Source organism: Etheostoma cragini, chromosome 5 (assembly GCF_013103735.1).
Source record: "Etheostoma cragini isolate CJK2018 chromosome 5, CSU_Ecrag_1.0, whole genome shotgun sequence".
Classification (NCBI taxonomy): domain Eukaryota; kingdom Metazoa; phylum Chordata; class Actinopteri; order Perciformes; family Percidae; genus Etheostoma; species Etheostoma cragini.
The window spans coordinates 8,464,720-8,485,407 of record NC_048411.1 but is presented as its reverse complement, the minus strand read 5'-3'; the positions used below and the strand labels follow the sequence as shown (position 1 = coordinate 8,485,407).

General features: G+C 38.8%; 2 protein-coding genes across 5 annotated transcripts in view; both read right to left on the bottom strand.

Annotated features, from left to right (window-relative positions):
- fkbp15b (FKBP prolyl isomerase 15b) overlaps nt 1-6,439 on the bottom strand; it is a 32,641-nt gene extending 26,202 nt beyond the window's left edge. For 2 of the 4 annotated variants that reach the window (XM_034871805.1, XM_034871804.1), the window contains exons 1-5: nt 6,241-6,439; nt 2,910-3,013; nt 2,755-2,833; nt 2,318-2,387; nt 2,156-2,230 (exon numbers count right to left, since the gene is read on the bottom strand). In XM_034871805.1, the coding sequence (XP_034727696.1) occupies nt 2,156-2,230; nt 2,318-2,387; nt 2,755-2,833; nt 2,910-3,013; nt 6,241-6,290 (378 nt within the window). In that variant the 5' untranslated portion in view covers nt 6,291-6,439. Of the gene's footprint in view, nt 1-2,155; nt 2,231-2,317; nt 2,388-2,754; nt 2,834-2,909; nt 3,014-4,577; nt 4,868-6,240 lie in introns of those variants that run through there. The other 2 variants (XM_034871801.1, XM_034871803.1) reach the window with 1 other exon arrangement.
- A 3,107-nt stretch (nt 6,440-9,546) lies between these two features.
- Nucleotides 9,547-16,891, bottom strand: fgf17 (fibroblast growth factor 17). The gene is made up of 5 exons (XM_034871818.1): nt 16,414-16,891; nt 16,288-16,324; nt 15,882-16,059; nt 12,750-12,856; nt 9,547-10,009 (listed from the first exon to the last, which is right to left on the bottom strand). Exons 1-5 carry the CDS (start codon nt 16,443-16,445, stop codon nt 9,719-9,721), a joined length of 645 nt encoding a protein of 214 aa, XP_034727709.1. The 5' UTR covers nt 16,446-16,891; the 3' UTR covers nt 9,547-9,718.
- Nucleotides 16,892-20,688: the final 3,797 nt, after the last annotated feature.

Below are 20,688 nucleotides of genomic sequence, written 5' to 3'. Positions count from 1 at the left end.
CCTAAATGCACTGAGTTGCCGCCATGTGATTGGCTGCTTAGAAATTAGTGTTAACGAGCAGTTGGACAGGTGTACCTAATAAAGTGGCCGGTGAGTGTAGATCTGGGTTGCTTGTTTGATATGGACCAGTTGTATAGATCTTGGAGTTGCAATTGCTGGCCTGGTTAAGTCACCTGGGTCAGCTTGTTTCTGTCTAACTGAGAGGTTCCCATTCCAGGAGACAACATTGTAGGTGAGAATACTCTCAGTGAGTGACCTGTAGACCAGGGCCAGGGTGCGTTAGCTGGCATTGAAGACTCTTCAATTACCTAAAGAGAAAGAGAGCCGCTGCCTTGCCTTTTTGTCCGTGCAGAGTTTTTGTCGACAACCCTCTGAGGACAAATTATGCACCGGCCAAGCAATGTCTGACAAAAGCGAAATTACAAAATTCCATTTACAATTTTATTCATATATTATGCTACTTTGGTGAACCCAAGACTTTTGTAAACTCATTTCAGGCACCAAAACAATTGAGTGTAGGTATGTTTCCACAAGAGATTTGAGAAATGTTTTTGCTTTAGGGCCAAATTATCTCTTTTTACATTGCTCTGGAACAAATTTGGACATCACTATCCAGAAAGCGGAGTTTGATCTGAACATTTTGATATGAAAAACAAGGGGGTCAGGTTATATGCAAACACCCTTAAAAGGAGAATTCCAGAAAATATCTAAAAATGCCCTTAGACCTCATAGGTTTAAAGTGGGGGACCTGCTCTACTTCCTGCCCCTTCATAATACCAGGCTTGGAGATGTGCTCCATGGTGCCTGCTCCCATCATGGTTCACCTTCTTTGTTTCTGATTGAGAAAATCGTGAAGCCTAGAAGAGGAAGTGATGTCTTAAAGAAACTGGCCCAGAGAGAATTGTTTTGGATCCATACACTCAACACTATGACACCAAATGGAATTGATAATGACTTCAACTTAAAATGCTTTTTAGTTTGTAATTACTTTGAAACCCACAAACCACTGACAATTAAATAAAGTAAGATCCACCTTAAGAACATTTTACAATGAAAAATAAATGAGTTTATGCAAATATCCGTTTTAGCGCCATCTGTATGGTCTTAATAGTGAATCAATGGTGAAGCTTCATGTTGTATTTAACAAGGTTTAACCAGATAGTCACTTGTCCACTACTGGTCCCTGGCATTTCTTTGAACCAATCACAGTCGTCATGGGTGGGCGCTAAGCGCCAGGCAGAGCCACGGTGCCTTTGCAAATTAGCTTTGGGAAAAAAGCTTGTTTTGTTGGGACATGTGTACGTTCAAATGTCATTTTAGTTGTGCAACAAAAAACTCAGAGTAGTAATGTTGCCCTTGTGTGTATATAATTTAACTGAAACGGTGTATGTCTAAACACTCTGATGATGGTTCTGTGCCTAAACAACAAATGTATTTCTAATGTAACGTGCGCCAGCTAAATGAGTAAAATTTGAGTATTTTGTCCTCCTCCTATTGTCTTCTTTTACCTTTTTTGGAACATGCTCATTGGATTATTTATTACCTGCATCAGTCACGTAACATCACATCCTTTTTCAGGGCAGAGGGCTGGAAATGTTTTTTGAACGGAAATGTAATGTGGCCAATGCCTTCAGAGTTCCTGTTGCTGTATTTAAATGTAATCCATTAATGCTTTTTTAAATCCATCATCTTATGAACAGATTTGAATTAAACAATAAACGTATCTATACATATTCTAGTGACACGCTCAGGACGCCATAGACTGATTGTAAATGATTCTAAATTTTTTACATATTATCAGAAAGATATACCACAGTAGAGAGTATTGTACATAAGAGAAGGTTCAGTTCAAAAAGGACAAAGGCATTACAGTAACCCTACATAACATGGCTCTCCTAGTGTACTGTACTGTATATTGACACTGTATGTCAATACAACAAACATAAGTAACACTACTTTGAAGACTATTAATTACAATTTCCTCTTGGTATCTTTGGACTTTCTTCAGTTAGGAAACATTGTAAGACCTAAAAAAGATTCAAGTGTGCTCCCATACATAGACTAGACGTCCCTGCCATGTGCCAAGTGTGATATTACTGTAATGCATCACATTATCTTTCCAGATGTGGTCAAAATTCTTTACTTCTCCACTCACCGTGAAAACAAAGCCCACATGAATCTTGGCAGCAGTCACTTGCTTCTGTTGGCTCAAGTACAGAAGCAGCTTGTACTGCAGAAAAGAAGAGGTGCATTATTCATAAGAAGCAAAAGTCACACCAATAATCTCAAACAAGTGACCAACTAGCAAACCTCAGACCTCTTTTGTTGTGTGGTTGCCCAGTACGGCTGCACCCAGCTTTCCCTGCTTTGCATACTGTCCGTTAATACTGCACATGGGACAAAAGTGACAGAAAAGCTTTTTACTCAACTTGGTATGAGACCATTTGGGGAAATGTGACTTCATTTATGCAGTTTATCACGGGAATCCTTATAAAGCCACAGTTTTTAGGTTTAGCAAAAAATGTTGTATCCTCTGGGATTTTTATTTTCAGCCTATGTAATTGAAGTACTGTTGTGTAGTGTTATGTGTGTTCTTTTTTTAAATCATCAAATAAATAAATAAATGATCGTGGAAAGTCAGGAGTTGCCGCCCAAAGACGTTTTTACATGATACAAGAAAAAAGCTCAGAGAAGAAGCACTTTAAGCTACAATCAAATTCTTTTAAAATATATATAAAGAAACTAGGTTCTCACTATCTGAAGGCTTGGACTGCTGTGGCAAATAACACTGCAGGAGCTCCAGGTGGTGGAGCTGGTTTCTGGGTGCCTGGCGCTGTAAAAGGACAAAAGAGAAATTCAGTTCAGCCTCCCGGTCATATCTGAATCTGAAGTCACAATGATGGTCTTACCTGAATTGGAGCTCTTTCTAGGCTGTTTCGGTGCTGTGTACTGGAAGGACTCGTTGCCCTGACTGCCTTCCTGGTCTAGTCCAAACAGGGAGGCCAACTTGGCCCTGCAAGGAGAACAAGCGCAATCATCATCAGATATTAGTGAGGTCACGTAGTGTGACGAGACTTTGAAAATGTGTACCGACAAACCCCGGAAGTTATCCATAAGCGCGTACCGAGGCTTGTATCGTTTTATACAAATAACGCCATTGATAACATCCGAAGCCTCGCTGCCCGTCCGTACCATGTGACAAGTTAATAAAGTGGTTCAAAACTACACGTTTTTTTTTTACACATCCTGGATCTACACAAGCACATTAACTCCCCCCCCCGGCCCGGTTAAACCACTGCCACTTTCCAGTTTATGGATAGCCTACTACTATTGCCCCTCCTGCTATGACAAAAAGGATTGATTTAAACGCTTTTGATAGTCGCATTCCTCTGAAGGAAATCCTTTCACGTGCAGCACTCCAGCCATTTTGGGAAGCACCTTAGCCGAATGAATGTGACTAAAAGTCTTGTCTTTGAGCTTTTTTAGTGTTTTTTTTATTATTATTTGCCCTAACTTTTCCAACATTTTATATACACATATGGTGATAATAATGCTGCAAAATTATGTGAAAAAGAGACGCAGAACTACCACAGACTACAAAGAAAAGAAAAATGACCACAAAGACACAAAAATGTATGGGGAAATTGCCTTTTTTATTATTATAATAAAAATGTAACATTTTCTTGAGGAAGGACCCTTAAATCCCCTGCACACCTAGGTCTTCCACAAACCAGGGGAAAACACTGAATAGATTATGTAAAAATGTTTTTTTTTGCTGCATTGTTATTTTTAAGTCTTTACCGGCACAAAATCTTCCCAAAAACCGTCTCTAGTACAGTGTATAAAAGATAACTAGATCATCGGTATATATCTGACTGTCTTACAACAAGTGGTATTGCGAGCATGTGAAGCCTCGAGAAATGAACCAGCTTTTTCTGGAGCTTTCTACCTCATATCATGGTTTTCCTCAGCAGATTAAGGTTGATCAGTTATTATGGCACAGCATGACAATCTCAATGACAACTGAGCAAAAAAAGTAGCTTGAAAGTTCTTTCTAGTTGTTTCAAAAAAAATCTTTTTAACTCTTCTAACTTAGTCATTTTACAGGAGCTTTCAACTGCATCTCATGATCTTCCTCAGGGAATGAGGGCTGCTCAGTTGTCTTTTATGCTGCCAAGGCTCCATGACAACTTCGAAATCCGAAAATCCATGAGGACATAAAAAATAGTCATTTGCCAAAATACATCTTTAACTCAATGCCCACATACAAGCTTTTCTCCCTCAATGAATGCAGTTTGCTTAGCATCATGGAAGCTCCATTTACGTCACACAACTGATTTCCAGGTCATCCTCATTTTTTATCATTTTGCACTGACCTTAAAATGGAGAAGCAGCAGTGCAAAAACAACTAGACCATTACTACATCATTACATACTGCAACATCATTACAACTACCCCAATCATAGGCACCAATGTCATTATTTGCGACAGTCAGGATCAACAATAGTTAGATCAACAATTACCGCAGAGGTTTCTGTGGTTTCTAAACAAGACAAGCCAAGCTAACTTGTACTGACCCCTGGAACTCCTTCCACTGGTATTCATTGGTATCTCCCAGAACAGACATGTTGAAAGCCTTGAGGCTCTCATCTCCGATGGCAAGGAACTGGGATGAGAGGGGGCAGTCTGTTTGCATGTGTGAGTCAAACTCCTACTAGTGCACGTTCCAACGCATTTTTCCAAGGCTACCCCTGATCTTTCATGCTTCGGTGCAGTCACACCACCATGGTAGATTCAACAGCATAGTAGAGGAAGAAACTGAGGCGCTTCGAGTTAGTGCTAAGCAGAGATGGGCTGAGGCAAGAGGCTTCACCTTCCTCCTCTAACAGGCAGCATGTGATGGGAATTAGCTGCCATAACACTCCCCCCTCTAAAAACATGCACCACACTGGCTGGCTGCTTATTCAGGGCTGAAAAGAATGTGGCAAAGCTGTAACTGAAGTCTTATAATTGAGAGGCAATGCATATTATTAGTAAATTAATAAGGGGCTCAAAAGGGACACAGTTTGGATTCCTGAAACATCTCAATTGGTGGTCAACATCACAACCTCTATTTTAAGTCAATTTCAGTTACAAAATGGACATAAACATTGGGGGGGAAAAAACATAACCTATGCATGTAAAACTGTAATTTTCATTGTATATTACTAATAATCTGTAAGAACTTTGAGCTAGAGGTTTGGATTATCAGACGGTATTTTAAAACTTTAAAAGACAGAGTTGCGAGACAGTAACTTAGCTAGTCACAACATTAAGTCATTGTCTGTCCAACAGGAACCAGTTAGCTAAGTAGCTTATAATCAAATTTCCGTCTAAGACCTGGACATACCAGACACTCAGTATAAGAAGCGCCATTCATATTTTTAAAAATAGTCTTTGGCTGCATAAACAGACGACAAGGTCAGTGGAGATATGAAGCCATGTGATGATAACTCATCAGACCAGCAGTGCGGCCACCAGAGACAACGTTACAGGCGAGATGAAATCACTGTAATGGTATCTAATAGAAATTTCCAGAATGCCATTCATATAGACTCTATACTCTAGACTCTAAGTATAGAGTCTATACGAACTCGGTACTGGTTAGTTCTTTTACAGATGTAGCTAATATAAATATAACTCGTTAACTTTTACTTTTGCTTTTTTTAAATGGTCATGAAATGAGCTAATTGTCAGCTTTTCATTGTAAAGTTACCTCTCTTGGAGACGAAAAAAACATAAAACATCAGTGCAATAACGTTAATGGTTAACTTAAGTTATACAAGTTACCAGACAAGAACTTCATAATTATCGGTGGTAATTTTCCAATTCGTACGTGTTCATATGTTATTCTAAAATAACTTAATTTATATTCTTTCAGAAGTGGTTTCCCGTACCCCCTTGGTATTTTGTATGCACACAACATTCAGTCATTAAAATATGTGCTTTATGGTTAAACATGGAACTTTAAGCCGAAGAGGACAACAGCTTTTAAATGCCTAGGCTTACAGTTATTTTCTAAAAGTAATGTATTGCTTACAAAAAGGTCGCAATACATTGCCACATTCATTAAATTAAATTTGACTTATATACGACTAACGCTACAACTAACGTTAACCGTGGCTACATGGTGGGAACTGCTAGTTAGCTAGCTCAAAGGCTAAGAGCATTAGCTTGGTGGAAAGAATCAAACACACTCACCCTCCTGTGGGAGACAAGAAGTCCCCCTCTTCATCGTCTCCGCCGAACATCTTTTGAATGTGAAGCCGTTTTATTATTAAATAAAACAAGTGCACAAATGAGTATCTTGTAATGAGTTAGCTAGTTTGTTGAGCTGTGACTTCCCCTTCCTGTTTGTGGTACAATCAGCTGACTTTCCACCTGATCTGAATTCAATTAGCTCCAGCTACCACTGGAGAGCGCCAAAGGTTAGTAAAGAATTTCAAAGTGAGCCCCAAACACAGTTGATTTTTAAAAAGGATTTAGCTAGGTAATCATCATGAATTTTAGTTGAAATGGCTGCTCAGTCATTAGGTATTCTCACTGACTGTCAGGGGATGCTGCCCTGCAGTCATCCCTGACCTTTGACCCCACAAAAGGGTTAATAATCTACTGTTTAGAGGAGGAGAGGACTTTGTATAGAATAATTGCATAATTGTGGTATGAACAAGAAAAAATAAATAAAAGGCTAACACTAACTAAATAACTAAGAAGCAAATGTACATTTGGTACAAGGAAATGGGGATGGAGTGGGGGGGAACTGTCATAATTCTTATTCCTAATAAGGTCGTGGAAGTTCACTTCAAAATTCAACATTACATCTATCATTGTCTGAAGATGTGTGGATGTAGCTAACTCCTGCTTGTGTAAATGCTCGTAAAAACAGATTAGATTATCATTGTCTTTATTCATGTATCTATTTACTTTTTTGTTTAAGTCATTTTTAAAGCGTATGTATTTTTATACATACTTATATATATATGTTGTTGTGTTAAAAATGTAATAAGCCTATTTTATTCCTAAAGTGATATGTGCAGCTTATTTATTAAATTCTGTAAAAAGAAAAAGAAAAGAAAAAAGATTAAGTTCTGAGTATAGGATCAACAAGCGTCTCATTATTAGACCAAAGTGACAGTGGTACCTATGAAGAAAAGTAATCTGTTACATTTATCTAGGTTTTAACAAGTACTAGGCTACATAAAGTAACAGTGTAAAAAGAGCTATCCCTCATATTGCAAAATTAATACCTTGAATATCCCAGAAAAAGTCTGTGGCATGTAACATAAACTTTGTATGGCGTATAGAACAGAAAGTGTTGGTGATTCCACCAACCTGTTATCAAATGTTTTACTATCATCACTGCAGAAATAGATCTCATCACATTCACATTAACACACGCCATATTTTCAACAATCAATGTTAATTAAGTCTAAGGCTCATCCCTTCCTTCTTTGCCAAGTTCATTAAAAGAGCTACATTGTTTGGCTGAACTCCAAATAGCATTTTGATCCGTCATAACATTGTGTCAGTCTTGGCAACACTTTAATACAATCTAATCTGATGTGCGACATGAGCTGTGCAAGTTGTTGGTGTTTGACTTGTGTCATGGTATGAATGTGTGTGTGAATGGATGAATTCACACACACATTCACACTGTGCGATTAGTGAAAAAGCTCAACAGAAACATGCAAGAATTAAATCCCCCTTGCAATACATGGAAATAGTGCTACTTAGCCAGGCGTGCCAATCACCTAAATATGGACTTCAATATTCAATGGAAGACAGCACTTTCAAGCCGGAGAATAGAGTTCACTTTGCGGTGAAAACAAAATACTTTCCCTCCAGGAAACACTTGTTCCTTCCCCACGAATGTTTTAATCCAAACCACAATCTTTTGCCTTAAACTTAACTATCGCCGTATGACACTCACTTTTTTCTGGCTAAACTCAACTACACAGCCCCTAAAAGGACGGTCATCTGCTAGTTCTTGCACCCGGCTCACAGTCACCTATTGGTGGCTAAACAACTGCCGCTGGTAGCCGGCGTCCCAAGCTCTGTAGCGGCTAAATACAACCAGCAACTCCCGCTTGGATGTTGTTGTTCTATCGCACTAGACTGTTCACGGTAACAGCTCTTTAATTAGTTTAAAATCCTTCTATTTTAGATATATAATATATGGTCTATTGGTGAAGTAACATGGATCACATTGAGGAGGGTGGGAGATACATTCTGTCAATGAAATTAATTCAGCAGAAGCACGGATATGTAGAGAAAGGTGGACACCCTGGGTGAATGTATGTAAAGCATGTATGTATTGTAAAGAACTTTGAGGGAATGCTTAGACTAGAAAAGGTTTATATAAATACACATCTGTATGTATATATATAAATACACTCCATTTACCATTTAGCCTTGGAAATGTAGCTGTATTACAAAAACGCTATCTGAATGGTCGAGCAGATACATCTCTTTAGCCACCCCAAAAGCTCATCCCTCCTTTGGCTGCCCCTCTCTTCAGTTTTCAGCTGCCAGTGACTGAAATGAATTGCATAAAACCTTGAAACACTTATTCCATTTGTTGATTTTAAGGTGCTGCTGTCTGGGCTCTTGTCCGTCCGCTGCTTGTGTAACTCTCTTCCATCATCAGGCAGTATTGCACAAGTTCACTTTAATGTCTCTTATGCTCCATTGAAGTGGCACAATCTTACCTCTACTGCTGTCATATTTGTTTAATGCCAATACTGCACTGTAACTGTACACAGATTCTGTACTACACCCAGGATTTATATTAGAGCCATACTTTGTATATGTCTGTTTTTTTATGTATTTAATGTGTAACTCTGTTGTCTTGCACTTTTCATGCCTTGTCTCGGCCAGGTCGTTGCTGACAATAAACACTTTTGTTGACGCTTTTCATTGATGTTTTTGTCCCTTTTTTCAACACTTTTGACGCTTTTGTCAACGTTTTATCACTTATGTTTTCAATACTATGTAACACTAACTTATTAACTTTAGTTTTACAGTTGTTTTTGAAATGTATGGTAAATAAACCTCATTTATAGGAAATGATATCTAATGTTTGAGTTAGAAAAGCAGAAATCAGGACTTATTTAGAATAAATTAAAGAAATGTCTGTTGATGGATAATCACAGACTGGAATATTTCAACTTTTACTCAATAATATTTCAAAACCACTTACATTTATTTTTAAATGCTATAAATTGAGTAAGACACCCGAAAACCAAAGAAAGTATAGATTTGTACTTCCAAAGAGCATTGTGTGGAATGAATCATGTTATTTTGGGTAATTGCAATTGGGTAGTTAAAATGAACATTGATAGAGGAAAATGGGTCAATTTGACCTAAGGACAACATAAGGGTTAAATAGAATAAAGAAATAGGTAGTTACTGTAAGTTATGCGGCAGTTTGTTACTAACCATGCTTCTCATGTCCCTCCGTCCCTCGCAGCTCTCCCCCAGTCAACACATACACACAGGACGATTAAATATAATCCATCTTTTTTACTCTCTTTCAGTATTTACACATGATCATTTTACAGCAATATTACTTTAGATTGGCATTCGAACCATCTTTGCCTTTCAAAAATATACAAAAATAAATTGCATTTTTTTTTTTTCTATATCACAACTGTCATCAGTCCATTTCTTTTGCCGCGTGTTAGGAAGAGGTATGTGATTTCCTGTTCCGCTTCGCTCGGCGTATGGCCGGAAATCGGATGAACTCAAAGTGTTTGCTTTGGTCCGTGTTGGGGAAGGGAGGCGGGCCCGTGTGTAGCCTCTTGATGAAATGGACCTCCCTCTGGTTTTCCCTCGTCCTGGAGGCTTTGATGGGCCTCCCTTTCCTGGTGAAAGCCACATACCAGCCTTCATACTTGGCATTCTGGAAGGCGGTGTAATTGTTCTCCAGTACGATCTCTGTAAAGATACAATCCCTGCTCCGGCCATTGGGCTGCGTGAGAAGACAGAAAAGGTTTTTCATGTTAAAACTGGGCAAACAGACTGCATGACACACAGATAGAAGCACGTGTTCTGTGTCATTCATACACAGAAAACTGCTATATCAAACAGCTAATGCATTTCCTCGCCACTGTCGCACTGTTGCTTGCTCTGGAGGAGACTACTAGAACTGTTGGGTCCCTGTAAATTCTGGAGTGTTGTCTATCTGTATAGTGTCTTGAGATAACTCTTGTTATGAATTGATACTATAAATAAAATTGAATTGAATTGAATTGAAATAAGCTGATTAACTGGTTTTCTTTTTTGTGATCATAGCCTTCCTCAAGTGATGCTATCAAACTTTAGAAATAGGACAACACATTATTCATGTTACTAATGAGAAGTTTACTTTCTAGGCAATAAAAAAGGCATAAAATGCACCTTTGCTCAGTTCAACACAGTTTTACTCCAGTTTTACTTGGTCTGGTATGACCAGTAGCTTATGCTAGCAAGCTTCAGATAGACATTTCAGTGCTATGGTTACTTTTTATCATTTTTTAAGATTAAAACAGTATTGTCTGTTTTTTTTTTTTATTGCAGCACAAACTATAACTATATTTTGAATATATACTTATTCCCTTTAATAATAACACTATCATTTCTGTCCAGTGTCCATTTTCCCTCCTTTTCCCCTTTTTATGCTAAGCTAAGCTAATCAGCTGCTCGCGTGATATTTAGTGTAGGCCACACAAATGAGCCCAAAAAACAAACTAAAGTCCATTTATTCAGTTAACTTCTGTTAGGCAATGAATGAATGAATCCAAATGCAACTACATATCACAGAGACATATAAAGATATCGAAGGCTCACTTTGCTCCCTGAAAGCCTTTACAATGTGTGCTGTAGTTGTTTCTGGAATGCATGTGATTGATAGATAAAACCTGAATCTAAATAGAAATAACTAACGGAGAGACTGCAACAGCTACACACTAGTAGTTTGAAGTTGTGAACTTTAAAGCACATCAGTGCTAAAAAAAATGTTCCTTCAGAAAAAAAAGAAGTAATTTCATCTTGGATCATGTACTGTCTCTCAGGTTTACAAGAGTCAAGAGGTGTGTGCCAGTGAGTCTTTCGCTGTTTCTTTACAGCAGGGACTGTTTCTACACCTCTGAACCATGATGAGCAATAGTATGACTTGTCGTGTCAGCCAGATATGTGAATCCATCTTTTTCCATTTCCACAAAGGAAGTGGAGAGTTGACTTATGACCAAACGTACAGGCAGTGCATGATGGGAGGGTACTTTCCCCTCATGTCTGTCAGCCATGGCCAATAAGACTGAGCAACTATGATTAAGTCCTCCGAGGATTCCTTTTTTTTCCAGCACATCATGCCCTGAGATGACTGACAAGTTATGAGACTTCAATGACAATGGATTGAAGCTTTAGAGCAGGAGCAACATTGTGTGTTTTAGTAGATGTGAGATCTGATAAGGAGAGGCCTGCGTACACAGGTTGTAAACCCTCAGAAGAAGCAAAGCTCATATATGGATTTAGATGGTCTTCGACAAATGTTTAATTTCATGTCGTTTTCCAGTGACGTTTTGACTTTTTGTAAAATCACAAAGCTCATATTACAGCCCATAGAAATAGAAATCAATGTTATTTTGTTGTTCATTTTGTTCTAAACACTTACCTTACCTGGTACTGAAAAACCTGAAGAACTGATTTTTACAACCTACATTTTATCTGTGTGTATTGCAAAGAGTGCCAAATGTATATTTATGCTAGCTTGTGAAATAAAAGTTTGCCATATTATGCAAACACTATTTCATGCAATCCCTGCTTGCAACTTTAACATGTTTGATGTTTTTGTGTCTAAGTGACTGATGGGAACAACAATCTTTGACATTGGTCCAGTATTAAGCGAGATCGCTGCAGTTGGCAGCGGTGAAACAAGCTACAATGTAAGTCAATAAGGCAATTGTCCAAATTGTATGTACTTTCACAAAAGTGTTTGTCTTGCCACTGACAGGCTCAGATTAATATTCTAAGTGTTTGACAATGTTATGGAAAGGATTTCTAAAGAGGTTGACGTTTCTGTTAAAGAGTAAGATCCTTTTTTTTTTAAATAAAAATATCTGTGAAATTGCATTCACTAAACCCACCAGACTCCCATGTAAATAAACAATAATTTTAGCATGTAAAATAAACTTCATTCAAAGTCAACAGAAACAAAATAAAACTATGAAAAGCCATTTTGTGTTGTCTTTCTCTTTTCAAACCATTGTTCAAGCTCTAGTTTTGGTTAACCCAAACACATAGTTTACAGATGTACATGTGAAAACATGTTGGCTCTATACACGCTAAAAGTGTTGCTTATTTATATGGAGTCTGGTGGGTTTAGCACTAGCAACTTTAGAGCTGTTTCTGGTTAAACAGAAAGGTCCATCTCTTAACGGATCTTTTCCCTAATGTTGTCAGACACTTATTATAATAATCCGAACCTGTCAGTGGCAAAAATGCACTTTTGTGAAGGTAAATACAAGCTGGACAATTGCTCTATTAACTTACATTGTAGCTTGTTTCGCCGCTGCAGATTGCAGCAATCTCGCTTAATACTGGACCAATGTCAAAGATTGTTGTTCCTATCAGTCACGTAGACACAAAAACATAGGAAAGTAGGTCCCAGGTTAAAAATGTGTTGCCAGTTGTGTCCACTTCAAATAAATGCAATCCAGAAATGTATACTGTACCTTTCCAACAAGTTTCCCCTTCCGGTTCATACAGAGGTAGCGTCCACTTTCCGCACCTCTAATTCTCAATCGACTGCCAAAGGTATCTGTCTCGACAAAAAGACGAGCTGCGAGAAAAAGAGAGTAGAAAGTCAAGGAGCTGAAGGGGGGGGGGGGGGGGGGGGGGGGGGATTAATTAGACAAAACATAGTCACACCACCAGTCTGCCTTTTATATGATAGTGCAGTGTGTAGATGTTGTATTTTTTGTCAGTAGAGTCATTATGTTAGAGGAATAGAGGAGGATTAGGGCCATATGTAAAAATGTGCAGAATTTTTTTCTCAGAATTCTGACTTTAAAATCAGAACCCAAGACATTTTTCACATGTGGGCCTAATCCTCTTCTGTAGTTAACTGGTACTATAATAATTTGTTTTTTGTTTTTGTTTTGTAGTAGTTACATTTTGAATGTTTTTTATTGTTGTTGAGTGACTGATATCGCTGATAAGCTGAAACTACAGACTGACAGTACAAATCGTTAAGTCAATAATAGCCTTGAGAGACACCCACTGGCCCTGGTGAGCTTCCCTAAATCAAACCTCTAACAAATGATAAAACAAATGTTATCACTGAACATTAAAGAGCTGTACTGGCCATTGGGCATTACGACCGCCTTGTGTATTGGAGCTATAGACACAAAGGACTTGTCCTTATTCGCCAGACGATGGCTTCATGGATACAGCAGGGAGGCTAAATTAACATATAAGCCTGAAAACACCTCACAGAGGGAGGGACAAGCAGGCCGGAAGAGAAACTGCTGGTTTTCCCAAGGACATCAGTCCCCAGCAAGGGCTTTATAGCTATACTGTCAGGGACCAAATGCACTATCAATCAAACAATTTCACAAAGTTCCTCTGAAGAATCTCTGAACAGATTTTGGCCATTTTTAGCAGGCCCTCTGGTTTACGTAGTATTTGTGCAAAAATCACAAACCATATCTAGCCAACCAGGTTTCCCTGCAGATTTTACATGCTGTCAGTTTGACACTAAATTATTGCGAGCTTTGTCTGACTGGCCGATACCCACTTTTAAAGAAATAATGTAAATATCAGTCCAAACAAGCTCCAGTTTGTACCTCTAAAACCTCTTTTATTTTGTATAGTTTTGTTGCAATTGTGCATTCTGCAATACATAGCCTATGTTATTGACCACAGCATGGTCTAATGGGAAATGTGCAATCTGGGTAGAATAGAGTGCAATATGAGCGGGAGGATGTGGTGTAGGTTCTTTTTCTCTTTTTCTTTATTCTGTGACTGTGGGGGAAGGTAGGGGGTCTTGTGTGGTTTTGTTGGATGATTGCTAAAGCAATTTGATGAGATAATGTATGCTTATGCTTTATGTCTGTGATCTTTGAAAAACCCAGAATGACAATAAACAACACTTACCATTCTGAAGACATTTACAGAATACTCTTCTAACTCTTAGTATCAAAAATGTTTACCCTCGCTGCATGATAAAAAGATCTCTAACCTGTGTCACTGGAGTTCCAAATCTGGAAACAAATGGTGGATGGAACGACATGTTGTATGACTGAACTGAAATTGAAAGTGTACAATGTATCATTTATATTGGTAGGCTACATGTTGATGGTACTTGTCAGTATTTTATAATTCCATGAAAAAAACTAATAAGTACAGTTTTTTTGATTGTGTTGTGCAAATAGAGCAAGGATATGTCACATCCAGTTACCTGGGTTAAAGCAATGTGAGAAACAGGTTTAAATCTGTATTGTGTAATTTCCAGAAGGTTGACCTGCATGCAGCTGGTCTGCACTTGATTTATTATTATGTAATTCTAATTGTGTAATATGTTCTCATTATGCCTTGTGTTCTTAGTTTTGTACTTTATAAAGCACTTTGTGGCTCATGTCTGTTAAAAGCGCTTTCAAAATAAATTTGACTTACCAGCGATGGAAAAAGTGTTCAGATCCTTTACTTATGTAAAAGTACTAATACCACATTGTGAAAATACAATACGACTAAAAGTCCTGCATTGAAAATATTAAAGTATTAAAGTAAGTAAGCATCGGCAGAAAAATGTACTTAAAAAAAATCCTCCCATTTTAGAAACAGAAAATGATCCAAACAGTTTAATGGTCCAAGAATTTCAGCTGGACTTGTCGGACCTTATATTGTTGGCTAGTTGTATTTATGATTTTTGTGCGCAAAAAATCCTAATGTGAAGTAACTAATTGAATCTGTTAGATGAGTGTAGTGGAGTAAAAAGAACATTATTTCTCTCTGGAATGTAGAAGTAGAAGTAGAAAGTGGCATGAAAAGAAAATACTTAAATAAAGTACAAATACCTCAACACTTGTACTTAAGTACCGTTTTTAAGTAACTGTACTTATTTACATTCCCCCACTGTTGCTTCCTTAATTAAAAGAGTTGTTGAGGATTCCGGGACTAGGCAAGCTTTTTTTAAACAACCCCCTGTTTTTTTTCAAAGATCAATAAAGATATTTATAACTCAGAAAATATGATGCTTCTTTCTGTGACTGCAGTTTGATGGTAATGATGAGATGCCCAACCTGCGGCTAAACTTTCTTTTTTGTTTGCTCATAGGTAGGCCTCTAGGCTAAAGCAGGGGACTTCAACGTCTTTTAGGCCAAGGACCCCTAAACTGAAAGCGAGACAGAGTAGGGAAGGCATGTAATGTAATGAGTTGCAAATTAAATTGGGCAGAGTGGATGAAAATAAATGGATATTATTTATGCACTGTGCCTCCTTAAGCTCAACTGTATGGCTGCCATAGTTCAATGTGTAAAGAATTTGTTGTCTTCACAAATAGGCCAATTTATTTGAATTAAAAATTCACTATTATCGTATATTTTAATTTTTGAAATTAGAAACTTAATCAAAAAATACAACATTTTTTACATAATTTGGTGGACCCTTGCATTAACTCTGAGGACCCTCTCGGGGTCCCAGACCCCCTGTTGAATAGCTGGGCTAAAGGATGCAAATATGAAGACCTGTAGTGGTGAAATGAGGAAAACGCCACCTGGATGCACAACTCCATAGAACAACAACAACCTCAAATACATAGTTAAATGTGCTCCAAGGTTAACAGCAGGTCCGGGGTCAGCACTTACCGTACATATTGCCATCCTCAGCTGTGGCGGTGACCCTTTTGCCCTGAATCTGGACGTGTTTCCCGCTGGTGCGGCTGTAGAGCTGGTAAACCCTGACCTGCCTGCGGCTGAGCTGGTCCGTCACTGCGCCCTGCGTCCTCACATACTGGTTAAAATTAGGAGACGGGTGATTCTCCCCCTTTTTTATGCAAAAGGGAAAAATGAAATACATAATTTTTTCCCTTTCTAATCTGGGAATTTTTATCTAAAGACAAACCGAAGGTTCCCTTTAAAACTAATCATATACTATTTATAGCCTATTTAAATTAGATATTTTAAAAGGAGTTATTGTAGCTTTTCCCTACTTCAACAACCATTTGTCATGTTAAACATTTAACAACAATGACCAAGTTTTTAGTGCGTTTACCTGAGCATGGCACCACAGCACGAAAAAATGAAATGATCTGCAGAAGAATAAAACGAAGAGTTGTTATTATAAAAGAAGGCATTATGTGGCAATCAAACAAGTCTCCAGTCCTTAAAGTCGTCTTACATGTAAACGCAGCGCTGGTTTATTCCATACATTCTCCTTCTTATTTCATCCGATAAAGAAAGGGAACGTTGAGGCACATTAATCCCAGGAGGATGCGGCAAATAAATCCACCCGAGATCCCACAGTGTTGCATATATGGACCCCTGACCTGTCCATCCACAGCAACAAGTCTGTGATAAAAAACCCAACTCAGAGTTATTTCACCTCACATTTATCAAAAACCTGATCCAGCTGACTGAGTGCTGAAGAGCTGTTCAAAAGATCCGCGCAACGCACCGACAGCAGATCCATCCATTACGAGGAGCGCGTTAGATTTTTGAATGACATCACTGGGGTAAATGCGAAAGGGATCCTCGACTCGGTGCAGTTCTGCTAGGGTTAATTCCAGGTTTTGAAAAGCCCTCTGTCTCACCGGGGCCAGGCTGCTCACTGGTTAAATGTTGAAAGCAAAGTCCCTCCCTGAAATCTTTCTATTGTGGGTGGGCAAAGCAACAGGACCCCTAATGATGATTTAATAGGGAGACGCAGATGTGAAGGGAGAAAACAAATCTCAACACACAGGCCTACTTAAGATTAGAAAATTAAAAATTAAAAAGTTGAAGTCCACATCCAAAGATAGATTACAACTAGAAAATGAAACTGTAACTTTGAGCGTTTTAGCTCATATTGCATTGCCGACTACCCCTCTGTCTGCCTTTAATGTAGACCATTACTGTAGCATTGTATTTAAAAGTGAGTAGCCTAATGGCACCTTATGGGTGTGCCAATTACGTGTTAAGGAGACTATTGCTCCACCCCCACCCCCACCACACATACCCTTTTATCTTATGTTAACTGGTCACACTTCTAGCTCATGTAAAAGGAGGCCCGAAACAAATCATGCAGACAAAAGGTCTGTTTCATATTTACATAATATGCAATCAACATCCCCAGACGAGCAGGATACTGCCTTTCCTCTTCCTTTCAAAAAAATTACAATAATTAACAGAGAAGAGAGGAGAAGACAGGTCCTTTTATTGAAGCATTTTCTGAAAACCATCAAAATCACACAATGAAACATTTAAAAACAAGTAAGAATAAAAAAAACACACAACAAAACCTATCAAACTAATAAAAATTTGCTTTCTTAAATTATCCACCAAGAAGAGAGGAGAGAAGAAGAAAAAGGAAGAGAAGTCCAGCAAAAAGAAGAGGGAAAAGGAGCGGAGAGAAGTAAAGAGAAGAGACAAGAACAGGAGAGAAGAGAAGAGAAGACAAACAGATATCATTCACTTTGGTAGCTGCTGAGTCCAGATGAGGCAGAGTTTGTGAAGAGTGTAACCTGAAGCTCCAGTGCCTTCACATCTTACCCTTCTCACGTTCTCTTGACCGCACCACCACCATCGCCCCTGTCTGCGGCAATGAAGTGGTCCAATGCAGCAATTAGGCATTTCTGACATGTTGATCTGCTTTCAACTGGCTGACACGAGCCAGCAGCAACCGAGACTACTTGTTGATGTCACTTCTTTTCTTACTGTAGGACACTGTCAGCCCATCACCAATCAGTTCTCATCTTTTACAGTACTGGGAGAGCCAGCTCATGATTTACTGCAACACGGTCCAGCAAGTGTGTGTGTTTGTGTTTTATTTGCCGAGAGTGCATACACTGTAGCGGCCCACAATAGCCGCATGTCATCATACGATGCCGCGATGACACACTTCCCATTATGTGGAAAACCTGCAGTATTTGCTGTCCAAAGACAATGTGACAAAAATGACCACATCTGATTCATTGTGATCTGCCTGTAGAGTTACATATAATGTGACACTTGACAACAGTTCTTTTCATGACTTAAGATAAAAATGAATGAAAACTGAAAAGAGAAATATACCCATACATATTCACAAACTAATAAATCAATTAAGTCATATTTGTAAATGCAATGTTGTAATCCTCATGTTAGAGATGTGCATTAATGTATATATGACTACAGTAAGTTGCAACTTTAGAACACCTCAGGGCTTTTTCACTGCAGCTACCAAAAAGCAAAGGTGTAGTTAATAACATTAATGAAGAACTGACGTGTCCCAGTTAGTCACTATTGTGAACCAGGATGCACAATAGGCTCCTGGAACACGCTCATCTAGTGTAGTCATTACCAGCGGCAACAGGGCACGTCTGTGTGTGTGTGTGTGTGTGTGTGTGTGTGTGTGTGGTTGTGTAACTTCTTGTGGTTTTTAACCTCTTGTCATTAGATGGCAAATAAAGCAGCTATGCTTAAAATAAACGTGTCAGGTATTCAGGACATTGAAGGACAGCTAACGTTAAACTAATGAGGTAACTTATTACATTGTGTTTAGCAGCAGAAGTGCTAGACTTTATGTTATCACCTACACCCTCTGTTGCTTCAAGCCTTTTCACTGATTTCAGTCCAACAACATACTGCGGGCCATACACGAAAACTGCAAAGCAGTGGATCGTTGGTCTTCCTTTTGGAAGCAATTTATTTTAGGATCAATTTGTTCTGGGGTTTCAACAAGTGGGAGACTTGACCATGCTTTTGCGGTTTATAAGCAGTGACTTGACGTCTTGTTAGCATGGTGACAACATTCTAAAAGCATTAAGTTGGATTTATAGCCAATGCAAAGGAAGTCCATCCATTTGTCCCTACGGCCTAGGTTTTGATTTACAGTTGAGCGATGGATTTCAACCTTTGATAACCTCTGCAATGCTAGATGCATGTGTTGTAATTGATCATGCATTGTATTCTCCACAGTATCTGTGCCTAGCAACAGTGATCCTTACACATTTATAGAACTGGACAGATTTTGTGGCTGTGTCTCGTTGCTGAATAGAAGATTATCTAGCGTGGCGGAAACTACCACGGGTACTTTGCCAGTTGTTTAAAAGTCTGCTGCCAGATTTTCTTACTGCAAAAGCTTTGCAATTGTGCAAGATGCATTCAAAAAAGAGCTGTGTAGTTAATCTCCGAATGAAGGCCCTAGTTTGAAAAGGGGTGTGGTCCCAGCAAGCGCGCTGGAAGTAGGAGGTTTGTATGTTTTGTTGGGGCCCTGGCCCGGTTTGGGCTAGATGTTTGTGATTGAAAAAGAGAATACTAGTGAGAGTCTTTCTTTAACTTCTTAAATGTTGTCTTTCCTCTCATCAAATTTAACCAGCATCAGGGAAACATGTAGGGGAAAACACAAGCAGCCAATCACAGTTCTTTCAGTCCCCAACATGGTATATCTGTCGACGCCATAGCCCGACATGTAGTTACATTTTTGAGGTTGCACACATCAGCTACACTGTAATCCTTATTTGCTTTTACATGTTTATAGTATTCCAACTCCACTATGACATGTACACAATCTTATATGTATATTATGATAGATTTGACCTATTTGGGTGATGAAGCTTCTGACTTTAGCTTATGTACAGTGAACAATGTATTATGTTGAGCTGAGAAAATGTGATGCCTGGCATTGCTTCTAACTAAAATTAAACCCATAGTTTTCTGAAGAGATGGCTTAATGTCACATTCTGCTAAATATTGAAACTAGACATCTTGGATTACAACTTCAGCCTGCTGGCGCAGGAGCGAACAGGGATCTTTTTTTTCTAACCCTAACCCTTCTTTTATTTGGGGTAGAGTTGGCTGTGGGTGAAGAGTACTTTTTCAGCAGTGGCTGTCATCATCACTGTGGAATTCACAGATCTCTGCTGTGCTGTCAGCAAGATGTTTAGGTAATGGGATATCAAAAGAAGAAAAAGAGGAGATAAGTCCTCAAGAACTGTCGCTTCTCTAGCTCTCCTTCCGCCAATCTCAAGCACATGGATAAACACAGTGATCAGACGCCTATTTGTGGGTTAGGGTAAAAACCTGGAATACCGTTCCTTTACTATAAGTAAAAAAAATCAACTTCTAGCATGTGAGTACTTTTTCTACAGCCCCTCTGTTGTTTTGCATCCATCCATTCATCCATTTCCACTTCGTATTCATAGTGACAGCATACTTAGCAAGGTTGCCTAAATGTCCAGCTCCTCCTGGGGATTCAAAGAGGTTACCAAGTCAATGAGACATGTAATCCCTCCAGTATGACCTGAGTCTTCCCCAGGGTTCCTTCAAGTTGTGTCTGCCTGAAATATCAAGGTGTTCAGGGAGTTTCCTGATCAGATGCTTCCTCAATGCCAGATTAAAGATAGCTAACGTCAGCTGCTTGTATCCATGATTGTGATGTCATTTGTACGACCCACATATCATGAGCCGAGATCCCGCAACTGTGTCTCCTAGAAAT

What these genes read in the sequence shown, in the direction of transcription:
- fgf17 (XM_034871818.1), bottom strand. Translation starts at nt 16,445, where the DNA reads ATGTATGGAATAAACCAGCGCTGCGTTTACAT. An exon ending in AACCAGCGCTGCGTTTACAT is followed by an intron (nt 16,325 to 16,413) that starts GTAAGACGACTT and finishes ATTCTTCTGCAG; the next exon opens with ATCATTTCATTTTTTCGTGC. An exon ending in TGAGGATGGCAATATGTACG is followed by an intron (nt 12,857 to 15,881) that starts GTAAGTGCTGAC and finishes TTTTTCTCGCAG; the next exon opens with CTCGTCTTTTTGTCGAGACA.